Here is a 13,602-nt window from a genome sequence, read left to right on the forward strand (position 1 = left end):
GAGGCAAGTTAGAGGACTCGTAAATGTTGATAGATTGAACTTTCCTTGGGTTAGAATCATAAAGAGAAGACCTAGAATGCTGGTTTATGATCCACCTTAGGTTTATCTATTGTATTGCCACAATTTTTTGTGAGCCTTATTGATCCAAATCTCATAGAATCTGTGGCACAGATCATTTCTATCAACTAATTCTAGGAATTCTGGAAATTTTAGTACGATCTTTTCATTTTATCTTCCTATATGGTGGTTGATTATCTTCTTCCTCGTCATCCTCCTCCTCTTCATCATCCTCATCGTCATCATCAGAATCACCATCATCATCTTCGTCATCAGAATCATCATCACTCCCTTCATTTGCATCAGCATCATCTCCATCAGAATCCTCTTCGTCATCATCATCATCATCCTCACTTCCTTCATCATCATCCTCTTCATCATTATCGGTGTCTTCATCGTCTTCATCATCATTAGTTTCACTTGAATCCTTGGGTTCATTATCTGGCACCGTAGCTCTTTTAAGCTCACCAAAAGGAAACCTATAATATGATTTGGGAATCCAATGAACACTCAAACTCACATACAAACACCAAACAAAAAGGAATATAAATAGAGCAGGGAAAAACAGAATTTTTCGGTACCTCCTCTCTACTCCAACAAGGTCCGGGTACAAGCTTAGAAACTCAATCTGAAAAAATGGCATCTGATTTAGCAACTATTTATCAATGAAACGAAATAAAACAGTACTGTCTATACAAAACTAGTCATGGAGCAGCAACTACAAAAACTATAAAGCAAGTTGCTCCAAACATTTCATATTTCTATTCCAAGAAATTTCCAAAGCCGGCTTCTTCACTTCAGTTATTTCTTTCTACATATTGCTTTGAACTATTTTTCTTTGAGCCTAGGATATATCGAAAAAACAGTCTCTTTACTATTTTTCTTTGAGCCTAGGATATATCGAAAAAACAGTCTCTTTACTATTTTTCTTTGAGCCTAGGATATATCGAAAAAACAGTCTCTTTACTATTTTTCTTTGAGCCTAGGATATATCGAAAAAACAGTCTCTTTACTATTTTTCTTTGAGCCTAGGATATATCGAAAAAACAGTCTCTTTACTATTTTTCTTTGAGCCTAGGATATATCGAAAAAACAGTCTCTTTACTATTTTTCTTTGAGCCTAGGATATATCGAAAAAACAGTCTCTTTACTATTTTTCTTTGAGCCTAGGATATATCGAAAAAACAGTCTCTTTACTATTTTTCTTTGAGCCTAGGATATATCGAAAAAACAATCTCTTTACTTCCAAGGCAAGGGTAAGGCGTACGTACACTCTAGTTTGGATACAAATACAGAGCTAATGTGGATAGGAAAAAGCTTCAACAACACAATCCAAGAAAAGAAGTTCCAATTCTTCATCACTTGAACTAAAAATGACATTAAGAGAAAGGGCTGAGAATTTACCATGAAGAGAAGAGAAAGAAGAGATTTTTGAGCAGTTGGAAGCAGCAATGAGCAAATCATTGTCTGCACAGCCACATTGCTGGTGGGAAATGTCTCCATGTCCATTGAAGAATGCTTAAACAAAAATGTAAGAAAGACTCAGAGTTGGCAAGTAACTTTTGTTTTTTTTGTCCAAAACAAGACTTTTTATTTTAAAAGAAAAAATAAAGAAACCATGTGACCAAATCTAACTTTGTCTCCTCAACTGTCCAAGTGGATCCAAAAGATAAAAGTATACTCCCTCCCTCTATTCACTTTTACTTATCACAGTTTAATTTGGCACATCTATTATAAAAATAATTAATGATATATGTGTTTTACTAAACTATCCTTTATTAAATAATGTCTTGAAAAATGATTTAGAAAATAAGTATTTAATTTCGAGGATAAAACATGAAAAAAATTATTATCTTTTCTTAATATGTTAAAAGTGACAAATAAAAATGAAAATCTATTTTAGGGATAAGTGACAAGTAAAAATGTGAACGGAGAGAGTAATTTCTTATTTTTTGTACCCTCCGTCCAACATAGTTGTCCACTATGCTATTTTGGTATGTCCAACGGTATTTGTCCACTTTATGAAATCAATGGATAATTTTATATTTAGTTTCTAATTTACCTTTATCATTAATTATAGTCATTTCTCTATTATATTTTTTCTAAGATATTGTAAGTGATATAATAAAAATTATACTGTTATTTATAGTTTATTAAGAAATGTATAAAGTCAATAATAGACAAATATTAGTAATTGTAACCGTACTACCTAGTTTATTGGAATTTGCAGAAAATGTTTTTAACTTTCCAATAAGCACCACAAGAATATACAGAACCTCATATACCAATGAAAAAGTCGTGTTTTGTACAACACCAACCACTTAATCACCCTACAGTAGGACTACTCAAATCTCATTTCTTTTGTTCATCGGGTTTTTGGTATTGCTTTGGGACTCAATTAATTTGAATATAGATCTAAAAGTTTTCTTTAGAAGTAAAGTGATCTATATCAAAAACAGACTTTATTTGAAATTGAGATTTCTAACTAAGAATTAAAGAGTATTTATGATCCGGCCACAAACTTTGGTAATTAGAACCTCAAATCTAATGTTCATTGATAAATTAATACTCTTTTCGTCCATCTTTACTTGTCCACTATATTAAAAATAATTGTCAGATAATATTTGTCCAATTTGAAAAATCAAGGGATAATTTCTCCTTTTGAGTCTATATTACTCTTGCTATTAAATATTATTCAATACCTAATACATTTTCCAAAGAATTAAATTTAATATATTCAAAGGATAATGTAGTAATATTAAAGCAATATGTTAAGCTTCTGAGATAAAATTTACAACTTCAATCGCATATTTCTGAAGTGATTATGAAGTGCCTAAACACACAAAGTTTATAAACTTCGATTTATGTTGTAAGTGAGGTCCCAAAATTAGCTAATGCGCACTTGACCCCATTATTTTGCCACCTAATACCATCGACTCAAAATAACAACATATTCTATGAAATTTCACGAGGGATCCAGAGAAAGGCGGTCTAAAAATCTTAAAGTTAAATTCTGTGCCAAGGGTAAAGAAACAAGCTTTTGTTTGTGACAAAAAATCCAAATCGAAGGTTGCTTTTATCACATGGGTAACAGTAAATTTGGTTCCAGTTTTTTGCCGGTCCGTGACCTATTTTCTCAAATAATAACACGATGAATGCTGTTAACTTTAGAAACAAAAAAAAAACATTGCTAAATCATTATTTTGTGCACTTTTAAAAGCATAGTTGTTTGTTGGGTTCTTTCAAGAAATCACATGACAATAATACTACTACTTTTGTTTAACTTCAAAAGGAACATTATTGTGTTTCACTAACCTATGAAACATCTACAGGGGTACTTGCTTACAATCATTTCTACCCTCTCCCAATAAATGTATTCTACTTTTTTCTTGTTTAAAGCAAAATCGTAGACGTAAATGGATTCAGAATTTAAAATCAGTGAGTATAACGTACAGTTTGACTATATAATTTAAAATTAGTTGACGGAGTATTGTCTAAGTTAGTATTGTGAACGTCCATACTGATGTTAGTAACACATTGGAAATTAGCAAGGATGATGGCACGCAAAACCTGACTTTGCAAATTAATTTGAGTCAAACCTCATTTTAATTAACAATAATATATGCATAATCAAACCTATACTTTTGTACCTTGTGGAGAAAGCAGATTCTCAGTCAAAGATCTGGAAAAGGTTTGTTCCATTTACTCAAAATGTATTCCCAACCGACAAATTCTTGGAGGGAAAAAATAGAGAAGAAATTAAAGTCTTTAAAAAGTGCTGATTTTGCAACCAAGGATATAGCCTAACCGTCAATGAAGTGCGATGAAAATTGTAAGAGATTAAGATTTAAATTATAGCAGAGACAAATGTTAGGGCGATTTCTTCTCATCTGTCTTAACTTTTGTTAGTTAAGTTATATGATATGCTTGTGCTAGGTGAAGTAAACAAGTATCTGATGAAATAGTCAAGATGCGAACAAGCTAACTCTAGCATCACCGTTATAAAAAAAAGACATTGCTTAGAGGAAGGGGAAAATTTATTACGTAAACTGTAGTACACGTGAATTCATGGTCTCCTCATAAATCTAGATATTTTATGTATATATCCTAGAATTCATGTAATATTACATGTTGTAACTCATACTTGAATGGTAAGTTATTTAATTTAAGAATTTAGGGATCATTTCCCACTTGATATTTTATTTAGTGGACCACCAATATTCTAGAAATTCTAGATTCATCTCTGCAAGGTTAATTAGTGTCTAATTCTCTATAATATATATACTAGAAAAGGTTTCCATTGTATTTTGGAGTGATTACCATTGAGCAAAAGGCAAAGGGAAAAGCAAAAGCAGAGTAATTCAAATGTATCCAAAAAATTTTCCACGCCGTGATTGATGGCCATATAAAAACTCAAGATTTCTTATTTTTCACTCTTTTTGAAGTGTCACAATTGACAATTTGCCCAATTTTGGAGGGAACAAACATGGCCTTCATGAGTGAAAAGACCCCACAAAACCATATGCAATAATCCCATCTTTTTCTTTTTAGTGATCATTCTCAAGTTCCTACCACCTCAACAAAAGCAAAACCACACACGCTACATCAAAAATGATCTTTAACGACAATAGCTTAATTATCGCTAAATATATATTTTAACAGCAATTAGTACTCTTTGTAAATGTTCATAAAACCTATAACGACATTGAATCTAAAGACAATTAACTAATGTTTGTAAAGACTTTAACATTTTTTATTAATGTGTATATCAATTGTCGCTAAAACTTATTTTGTTGTAGTGACACAACACACATTAAGGGGAAAAAAAGCAAAGTCCAATTTCTCAACATTTCATTAGCCTTTACCTTTTCTTTTTTTCCTTTAAGATGTCTTAACTACTTTCAACTTTATAAATACCTTCAAACACTTCTATTTTCCTTTAAAAAACACAACAAACAAAACCATGGATTGGTTTTCTTGGCTGTCAAAAACAGAGCTAGAGCCATCTCTTGTTTATGAATATGGTCTAGCATTTGCTCATAATGAGCTAGAAGAAGACGATATCGCGTATTTCAATCATGAGTTCCTTCAAAGCATGGGCATTTCTATAGCCAAACACAGGCTAGAAATCCTCAAACTTGCCAAGAAAGAACGAGGAAACGTTCCAAATTCAATGTCAAAGTTTCTCCTGGTAATGAAACGTACAAAGAAACGTTTTTCAAAGTATTTTAGGACGTGGATTCATCGCGATGAATCAGCACTTGCACTTGTGTCAAGAAGAAGTTATAGTTCAAGAATTTGGAAGAGGACAAAAATGATGAAGAGGAACAAGAGTGTTGTGGCACCAGCAAAACAGAGTAGTAGAAGTAGTACTTTGCTGCTTACAAATGGTAGTCCAATATTTATGTCGAGTTCATTAAGAATGGATAGTTTTTCGAGCGTGATGGTTCAGGAGAAGATGGAGATTGATTATTGGGGTTCCTCTGTAGTTGAAGAGATCAAGTGGGATTCAATGTTTCAAAATATGAAACCAACTTGAATTTTCTCTTTTTTTTTGGTTATGTAAGTTAACTTTAATTGGTGAGAGATGACTTTTTGGTTCTTTCACCAATTTTTCAAGATTTGGTTTGGTTGGGTGTTTTAGTTAGTGCTTTTGTGTTGGTGGTGGGGATAAAAGCAGAAATCCAGTTGATATGATGAGGATCTGTATTAGTAATGAGATTGTCTTCATGATTTTGCATATTTATTATTACCATCTCTTTATCTAATTTAAGCATTATTATGTTTATTTGAATCCATCTTCTAAACTTATGGAAACATTCAAGTGAGGTACGAGCAGGGTAAGATATACGCAAACTTAACCCTACATCTGTGAGGTAGAGAGGTTGTTTCCAATTCCTCAACAACCCTCCTCCTTTATCTAGGATTCAAACCAACAATGTGAATGATCTCACATAGGCAAGAGTTTGAAGCCATTACATATTAAACAGAAATAAAAATTGTTCAGAAACACACTGATGGAAAATTTGGTATTATATCATTTCTTGAAAGTACTCATAAGATCCAAGAAAGAAGAGGGGTAAATGTTTAAAAGCATCTCTTTGATTTGTGAACTACAAAATTAATCCAATATAAGATTGGAAAAAAGGGGGAAATAAAGGCTGAAACTAACAAAGTGAATGATTATCAAGCACAAAACATTCTGTATAGATAGTAAATAAAAAATTCTGGGGAACTAGAACAACAATCAGTCTTTAAGAAAGAAACTCATGTTACAATTGAAGTTCTGGAATTCAATTTCCCATATCACCATAACGCAGAAAAATATAAAAGAGATGAAAATGAATCATCAATAGCTGCGACCCCAGTATGTCCACTTCTTAGCGGGTTTACCCGAGGCAAAGCACAAAGTACCTACGATGGAGAAGAGATCACGGTTAAATATGACACAGCAGTACTATCCAACTTGGAATTAACAAGACCACCCAAAAAAAATACAGTATAATTGGCAGGTCCACATATATGCATTAGGAATGCTTACTTTAATTTTGATGTGTTTTAGGTAATAGTTTATACATACTACAAGAATAAATAGAGTACCTTCAGGCAGCTCAGGCTGGTCAAATGGAGAACAAAGAGTCTTCGCTGCACCCATCTCCCCTTTTGTGCGTGTCTTTACTTCTTTCTCAACATCCTATTAGAAAGTACCAAAGTTTATATGAAACGAATTCAAGCAGGAAATAGCAAATCTAGCTGGGAACAAAGGGATCACCTCAATTCCAGAGGAACATGCATCAGGGATAACAAACTTACTAAGTATGCGCAAATTCATATTATTATCACAAGAGAAGGAGAACCTGCACTAACCATGAAACAAAGTGCTCTAGAAGGATTTCTTAGTTTAAGTTCATTATCATTTTCATTATTTTTTGGCTGTGAAAAGGTGGCATTTTTGGCAGGGTAGCCAAAATAGTCTATTTCAGCAGCTCAGGCATTAAAACATCAACTGCAACTAGCACATCTTAACCTGTTTCGATAAAAGTAAGTGCATGATCTGTCCAAACCAGACCTTCATTAGTTGTTCTGCATAATGCACGTGAGTTCTTCTTAATCAATCATGGAAGTGGTGCCACATAAATTGGGACAGAGGGAGTAGTTTTTACCCGGAGCACTTTTGGAACATTGGTCAACCACGAAGTACTACTCTAATATTCACAAAAATGCTTCAAAAACTAATTAACCACAAGTGGCACTATCCAAAAGTACTTTTTCGAAAAGTACTTTTGACAAAAAAACACTTCAAAATAAGCTGATTTTAAAAGCTTGGCCAAACAAACTAAAAATCAACCCTACTACTGTGTGGCATTTCAAGATCAAAACTTGCTTGATGCAGTCTTCTTAAAGAAAAACTCCATATGTTTCCGGCCCAAAATTGAGGAAATTAAAAGATTCATCTCATATGCAACTAGTTTGATAGGGTTTTACCTCCTCATCACACCAAGGAGCCAATATCAATTTCTTTTGGCCCAATGCTTCTGCAAATTCATCCCAGGTCTTTACAACCTGAACACAAGCTTCCCGCTTTTGTTTTGCAGTTTCAAATAGATTTTGTTGGATAGAATCGAGCACATCTTTTACTTGTTCGACTAAGTTTGCCACAGGAATATCAGTTTTGGCTCCATTGTCACGGCGAACAGCTCGTACCTGGGAAAGTGATTTAGAGTTTTGGATTAAAAAACATAAAACAAAAGTACAGCATTTTATTTGGCTGCTTTCACAGCAAACAAAAAAATTTCACCATAACACACAACATTTCTACCTTTTGTTTTCATAAACAGCTGACTTAGTAGAAAGTAAACTATAATTCTCACCTGGTTATTTGCAAGATCTTTTGGTCCTATTTCAATCCTAAGAGGGACCCCCTTCATTTCCCAGTGAGAATATTTCCAGCCAGGCGAGTAGTTGTCTCTGAAGTCAGCCTCAGCACGAATACCTGATTCATTCAAGCTTTTAACAGTGGCAGCACAGGCATCATAGATTCCTTGAGTATTAGCATCCTTGTATGGCACAGGGATAACAACTACTTGAGTTGTTGCAACTTTAGGAGGTAAGACCAGGCCTTTATCATCTCCATGAGTCATGATCATCACACCAATCTGTCACGGTACCAGAAAAAAGGAGGGAGAGTTAGTTTGACATCTGAATTATCAATAGAGAGTTGTTCATTGGCATGGAATGCCCACCGTTCTGGTAGTATAGGCCCAGGAGTTCTGCCAGACCATAGCCTTCTCTCCCTTCTCATTTTCAAAATTTATCTCAAACATCTTCGCGAAATTTTGGCCCAAACAGTGTGAAGTTGCACCTTGGATACCACGACCAGTATTAGGGATAAAAGCCTAGCAAACAAAGCCATGAACCATGTAAAAGAATGACAGATAAGAATAATTTTACCAACAGTTAAAGGAACAGCCAGATACTGTCCCTGTCAGAAGTATCATCTTCTATACCTCTACTGTAGTCGTGTAAAGTCCTCCAGCAAACTTCTCAAGCTCGCTTTTCTTTCCCTTACTTACTGGAACAGCTAAGAATTCTTCATATATACGTCTATACAACTCCAAGATGTCAAGAACCTGAAAAGACCGTCAGAACATCAGTATTTATTAGAGAGTAGTACTAGTAAGGTTAGATTCTTACACGTCAATTCACAATCCTTTCAAGGATAAATCAAGGCACCTCAGTTTCAAGCAACCAATTCTCAGTACAGCAATTTAATAATACAGAATTTGCTTAGACAAGTATTGACGAGATTAAAAGAAATCACTGCAAACAAAAGATGCACAAGTCAGAGACACCAATAACGAATCTTCACTGATGTTGGGAGAACGCTAGGTGATAACAATCTCCAAGTATTTTTCAATTGCTGTAGTAACTTTCCAGCAACACCAAATAAGAAGGAAAACAATCCTGGAAGCTAAAGAGCTGTACAACTATCCACCAATAAAAAGGCAGTGGAAACTCGCATTTCCCAAAGTTTCAGCCTAGGCCAACAGTCGCAATTTTCACACAAGCAAAATTTGTCCATGAAACAAAGCCTATAAAAGCCCAATTTTGACAGAAAGTGGGACCACATAGATACATGAAAATGGCGTATTTGCATGTTGTGATATTCGTCCCTAATTCTACAAGTGATTATTGTATACATGGGGACACATTTCCATAATACAATTGAGTTAAGTCTTTTCACAAATTTAGAAGCACATTTCCCTTTTGGCTTATCCCAAGATCCTTCTCAAGTTAAAAGAGGTCCTCTTTCGTCCTTACTCCTTCCAGTACAATTTTTCCTCCAATTTAAACCTGAATGAAAAAGGTAATACATAACCCTCATTTGAATTGAAACAAGAGCAAAACATTTACAACCTTGCTTTGCATCAGTATAATGTTCATTTCTAGACAGATTAACAGGCACTGATATCATCTCATGTCAAGACAGGTGAGCAAGCTGGTCCATGTAACTCAGACTAATTGTCAACTAGAATAGGAATTGTCCTACAAGTAAAGTGTCTTGTGGTGCTGCCTTGAGCTTAGAAAAACTATAATTCTCATACTTCTTCGCACCATTCGAAACAGAACAAGCAAATTCTATTTTCTCATGATTAATATTAACTGAAAAGAATAGAAGAAATCTCATTCAACACTATGTCCAAGCATGATACAACCATAAGCCTCATGGTTTGATGCAAACAGGTCCAGAAAGCTTAGTTTTTCAACATAGAACTCCAAGCATAGGACAAAGGACGGAGTAGGAATAAACAGAAAAATACTTTTACAAATTACTAAATTTCAGTTAGCATCCAATGCTTTTGAGCTATGTACTACTCTGTATAGTAATTTTAAAGAAGCTTAAGAAAAAGATCAGTTTTGTTTAAGAAAAAAGATAAATGACTCAATTGCATACTCTAACATATAACCAAATACCTCTTCATCTGCCTCCTCCTTAGTTGCAAAAGCAGTGTGACCTTCTTGCCAGAGGAATTCACGGCTCCTGAGTAAGGAACATGTGCAAAAAGTGTTACACACAGCTTGAAGATCTCAAATGAATAGGTGGTTTTTGTTTATAATGTATAAAATAACTATACATAAGGAGAAGTGAAAGAAAGGAGATGACAATTAGGTCCATCCTCCCCAGAAAGACTAAAGCAAGTCGAAAAACAAATGGTTGCAGTCAGCACACCAATTTTTTGATGAGAGACAGGCGAAAAAAGATAAAAACTTCGAAAAGCAAACCTGATGAAGGGGGTGGGGTTGCTAAACTCCCATCGCACAACGTTGCACCACTGGTTAAGTCTCAAGGGCAAGTCACGATGTCCCCTAATCCACTTCGAGAAATAAGGATACATCACAGTTTCACTTGTTGGTCGAATCGCAATGGGCACCTCCAGATCAGAGTCTCCAGATTTTGTAACCCAAGCAACCTGTAGAACGAACACAACTGGTTGAGCATAGTTGATGGAGAAATGCTATACAATGTTAGATTGCTTATGAGAATGGTACTAACTGGAGACAATGATTGAAGTTACCATTACTGAAATTCACAACACTAGAGAAGTGTCTTACATCTAGGAATCATATATTGCCCAAATTTGTGATAACTTTCTAACTATATGATGCCCTTTTTAAGGAGATTTAAGAGAACAGAAAATAGAAAATCCCTTCACTTTTTAAAAAAGGAATAGGAGCACCAATTACAACGTAAATATATTTGGAAGATATAAGGCAATTTCACAAATCAAGGTGTCAGAAAATGGAAATGAAACATGAGGTATAGAAGTATCACTTAAAGCCTCCCAAGTGATTCACAGACTGGAAGAAAACAAACTTGAGTTTACCAAACAAAAGCCAAGCCTCACCTCAGGAGCAAATCCCTCTATGTGGTCCTTTTCCTTTTGTAGAACAGCAGGGGACACAAAGAGAGGGAAGTAGGAGTTCTTTATCTTCATCTTCTTAATTTCAGCATCAAAAAAGGTCTGGAAACAGAGAATTAAGATTGCATTATACATGTAATGGAAAAGGATTTACAATGGTCCAAAATTAAGACGTCAAACGCGTAGAATCTCGTAGATAACATTTTCTTTTTCAAAAGAATTGTCACCATAGCTGACATTAAAAAGGATGTCAATCCTGTATAAGGCCGGCACCAAACAGTCAATTTGAGGAACAAACTTACCTGCAATATCTCCCAGATGGACATTGCCCATGGCCGTAAGATATAACAGCCAGAAATGTCATAGTACTCAATCATTTCACCACTAACAACCACCTACATTTATTAGTTATGGAGAAGTCATAATCATGTTAAGGAACTTGCAATAGCAATAAGACAGGAAGTACATAGAAAAAGCAGTAATATTAACAAATGCATCATATGCTAATGAGCAGACAAATACCAAAGTCACAAGCTATTAAAGGCATATATGAAATTGAGCTTTTTAATTATACTACTGGTCTGATAGAACACATTCCATGAGCCAAGGGTCTATCGGAAACAGCCTCTCTAACTCCTAAGGTAGGGATAAGATTTGCATACACTCTACCCTCCCCAGACCCACTTGTGACACTGGGTATTGTAGTTTGTTTGTTTGTCTGATAGAGCACATTAAATTTTCTAAAAAACTGGAGATACAGGCAAGTTAAACGTAGCAAAGTATTATATTCCCCATGTCTTAAATTTCCTTTTGCTACTCTTCTCATTATGACAGCATTTGTATCCAGCAAAACTCATTTGGCAATAAGGCATTCTAATATATACAAAAGGGAGCCAGGAACTTTAACTGAATATTAGTATAAATAGGTAGGTTGTAACTTCTAAGCTCCTTGTCACAAAAATTAAAAAAAAAGTATCGCATAAAATAGGCCAGTTACCTTTTAATCTCACAAAGAAAACATGAAGATCAAAAAAGACGGGATACGACATAAGATAACAAAATTCCGGAAACTCATGGCTAAAAGTGTCTGGAAACTTAAGCCATGACTTTCTGGGTACAATGCAAAATGAATAAAGAAGAACCTTGATACATTTGATCTCTAATAGTTGTATATTTCAAGCTTACCTCAGAATACCACTCTCCAAAGTTCTCATCTTTCTTGTAAGAGAGACCAAGACCTGTCTCTTTCTTGACTTCTTTCTTTTTTCCATGAACTACCTCTTTCTTGCCTTCTTTCTTTTTTCCCTCTAAACAAAAGCAAGATGGATAATATTATACAAAGTGCAGACCTAAAAAATTGAAGAGTGAGAACAGAAAACTTGTGTTAAAAGCAATCAGCAAGTGAAAAGTACTTACTATCTGCATCTTTACCAGCCATGGCAGCAAACACCTCAAACGACAGCTAATAATGTTCCCTCCAAATTGCCAAGATACTATTTTAACAGCAAAACAGGGAAAATATCAACTTGCAGAAGTAGACAATTATCATACATTTCTTTTTCTTCTTAATTTGATTTATCAATCCATTCAAGATTATGAAAACTTTGCACCCTTATCAATATATGCATCAAAATTTCCATCCAGATTTGCCTTTCAACACTACCAACTACGAAATTACTCAAAATAGAAGCTGCTAGCTGCGAATAATGCCCAAAAGGTAGTTTCAAGAAGGTCCTACATCAAAAGATTTAAACTTTTGCCCATCTAAACAGGTATGACTTAAAATCATGACAATAATGAAAGAAATGGATTTTAGCACACCTCAAAACAACACAATAACCTCAGTATTGCACATAATACAAAAAGAACAGCTACAAAATTAGACATATAAAAAGGCTCCATATAATGTAACACAAAACCTCATTAAACCCCATTAACATGAAATTAGATAAAGCATCAAATCTAACACAATGCACCCAAAACAGAAAAAAGATAAATTGAAAGGAAAAACACAATAAACGAGGTTTGGGCATTAGCAATCGGAAAAACCGAGATTGGCAGCCATCTCAGACTAACCTTGGCTATGAATAGAGACGAAAACGACGTCGTAATGAGGAGGGTTTGAGGATGAAGCGGCGGCGCAGCACTGAAGGAGAAGAGAGTGTCAACGCTAAGAAAGAGTAACGAAAATGCGACACTGCGTTTTATCTAATCTAATAATTTGACCCAAACTGTAAATATGCCGATTGATTTTCCAAAATGACAAAATGGTCTATTATCTTTTGTGGTAGGTTCAAAATAATCCTCTGAGTATCATTTGAGTTATTTCAAGCCTTTGAGTTTGATAAATGCAATGTTTGCTATATTCTCATAGCTTAAATTGGGATAAGGCACAAGTAGCCCCTAGACTATAACCGAAATTCTAGAAACATACTTTAACTAAATTAAGGTCATATTACCCCCAAACCTATTTTTTGTAATTTTGTACATCTTTTTGGTTTGCGTGGCCTTCAAACATCTCACGCGTCTCAACTAAGTGGAGTCACGAAATGTGTTACGTAAGTCAAAATGTGTTTAAAATTACAAAAATAAAATGAGTTCGGGATAATATGATCCTAGTTTA

General features: G+C 34.6%; 3 protein-coding genes across 4 annotated transcripts; 1 reads left to right on the forward strand and 2 right to left on the reverse strand.

Annotated features, from left to right (window-relative positions):
* Positions 1 to 77: 77 nt before the first annotated feature.
* LOC102602410 (phosphopantothenoylcysteine decarboxylase subunit VHS3-like) lies at positions 78 to 1,657 on the reverse strand. The gene is made up of 3 exons (XM_006356169.2): positions 1,462 to 1,657; positions 639 to 685; positions 78 to 536 (listed from the first exon to the last, which is right to left on the reverse strand). The coding sequence occupies exons 1-3, from the start codon at positions 1,564 to 1,566 to the stop codon at positions 224 to 226; spliced, it is 465 nt and encodes a 154-aa protein (XP_006356231.1). The 5' UTR covers positions 1,567 to 1,657; the 3' UTR covers positions 78 to 223.
* A 3,323-nt stretch (positions 1,658 to 4,980) lies between these two features.
* On the forward strand, positions 4,981 to 5,830 carry LOC102602753 (uncharacterized). The gene has a single exon (XM_006356170.2). The coding sequence runs from the start codon at positions 5,021 to 5,023 to the stop codon at positions 5,594 to 5,596; it is 576 nt and encodes a 191-aa protein (XP_006356232.1). The 5' UTR covers positions 4,981 to 5,020; the 3' UTR covers positions 5,597 to 5,830.
* A 389-nt stretch (positions 5,831 to 6,219) lies between these two features.
* On the reverse strand, positions 6,220 to 13,192 carry LOC102603089 (proline--tRNA ligase, cytoplasmic-like). Of its 2 annotated transcripts, none has more exons than XM_006356172.2 (13): positions 13,056 to 13,192; positions 12,396 to 12,454; positions 12,165 to 12,286; positions 11,282 to 11,374; positions 10,965 to 11,081; positions 10,342 to 10,529; positions 10,033 to 10,099; positions 8,565 to 8,687; positions 8,301 to 8,453; positions 7,929 to 8,213; positions 7,543 to 7,761; positions 6,658 to 6,751; positions 6,220 to 6,471 (listed from the first exon to the last, which is right to left on the reverse strand). In XM_006356172.2, the coding sequence occupies exons 2-13, from the start codon at positions 12,415 to 12,417 to the stop codon at positions 6,407 to 6,409; spliced, it is 1,548 nt and encodes a 515-aa protein (XP_006356234.1). In that variant the 5' UTR covers positions 12,418 to 12,454; positions 13,056 to 13,192; the 3' UTR covers positions 6,220 to 6,406. The 2 variants fall into 2 exon arrangements, with proteins under 2 accessions (XP_006356234.1, XP_006356233.1); XM_006356171.2 differs by having other exon boundaries at positions 12,396 to 12,472.
* Between the last annotated feature and the right edge of the window lie 410 nt (positions 13,193 to 13,602).

Source organism: Solanum tuberosum, unplaced genomic scaffold (genome assembly GCF_000226075.1).
Source record: "Solanum tuberosum cultivar DM 1-3 516 R44 unplaced genomic scaffold, SolTub_3.0 scf00215, whole genome shotgun sequence".
Lineage (NCBI taxonomy): Eukaryota > Viridiplantae > Streptophyta > Magnoliopsida > Solanales > Solanaceae > Solanum > Solanum tuberosum.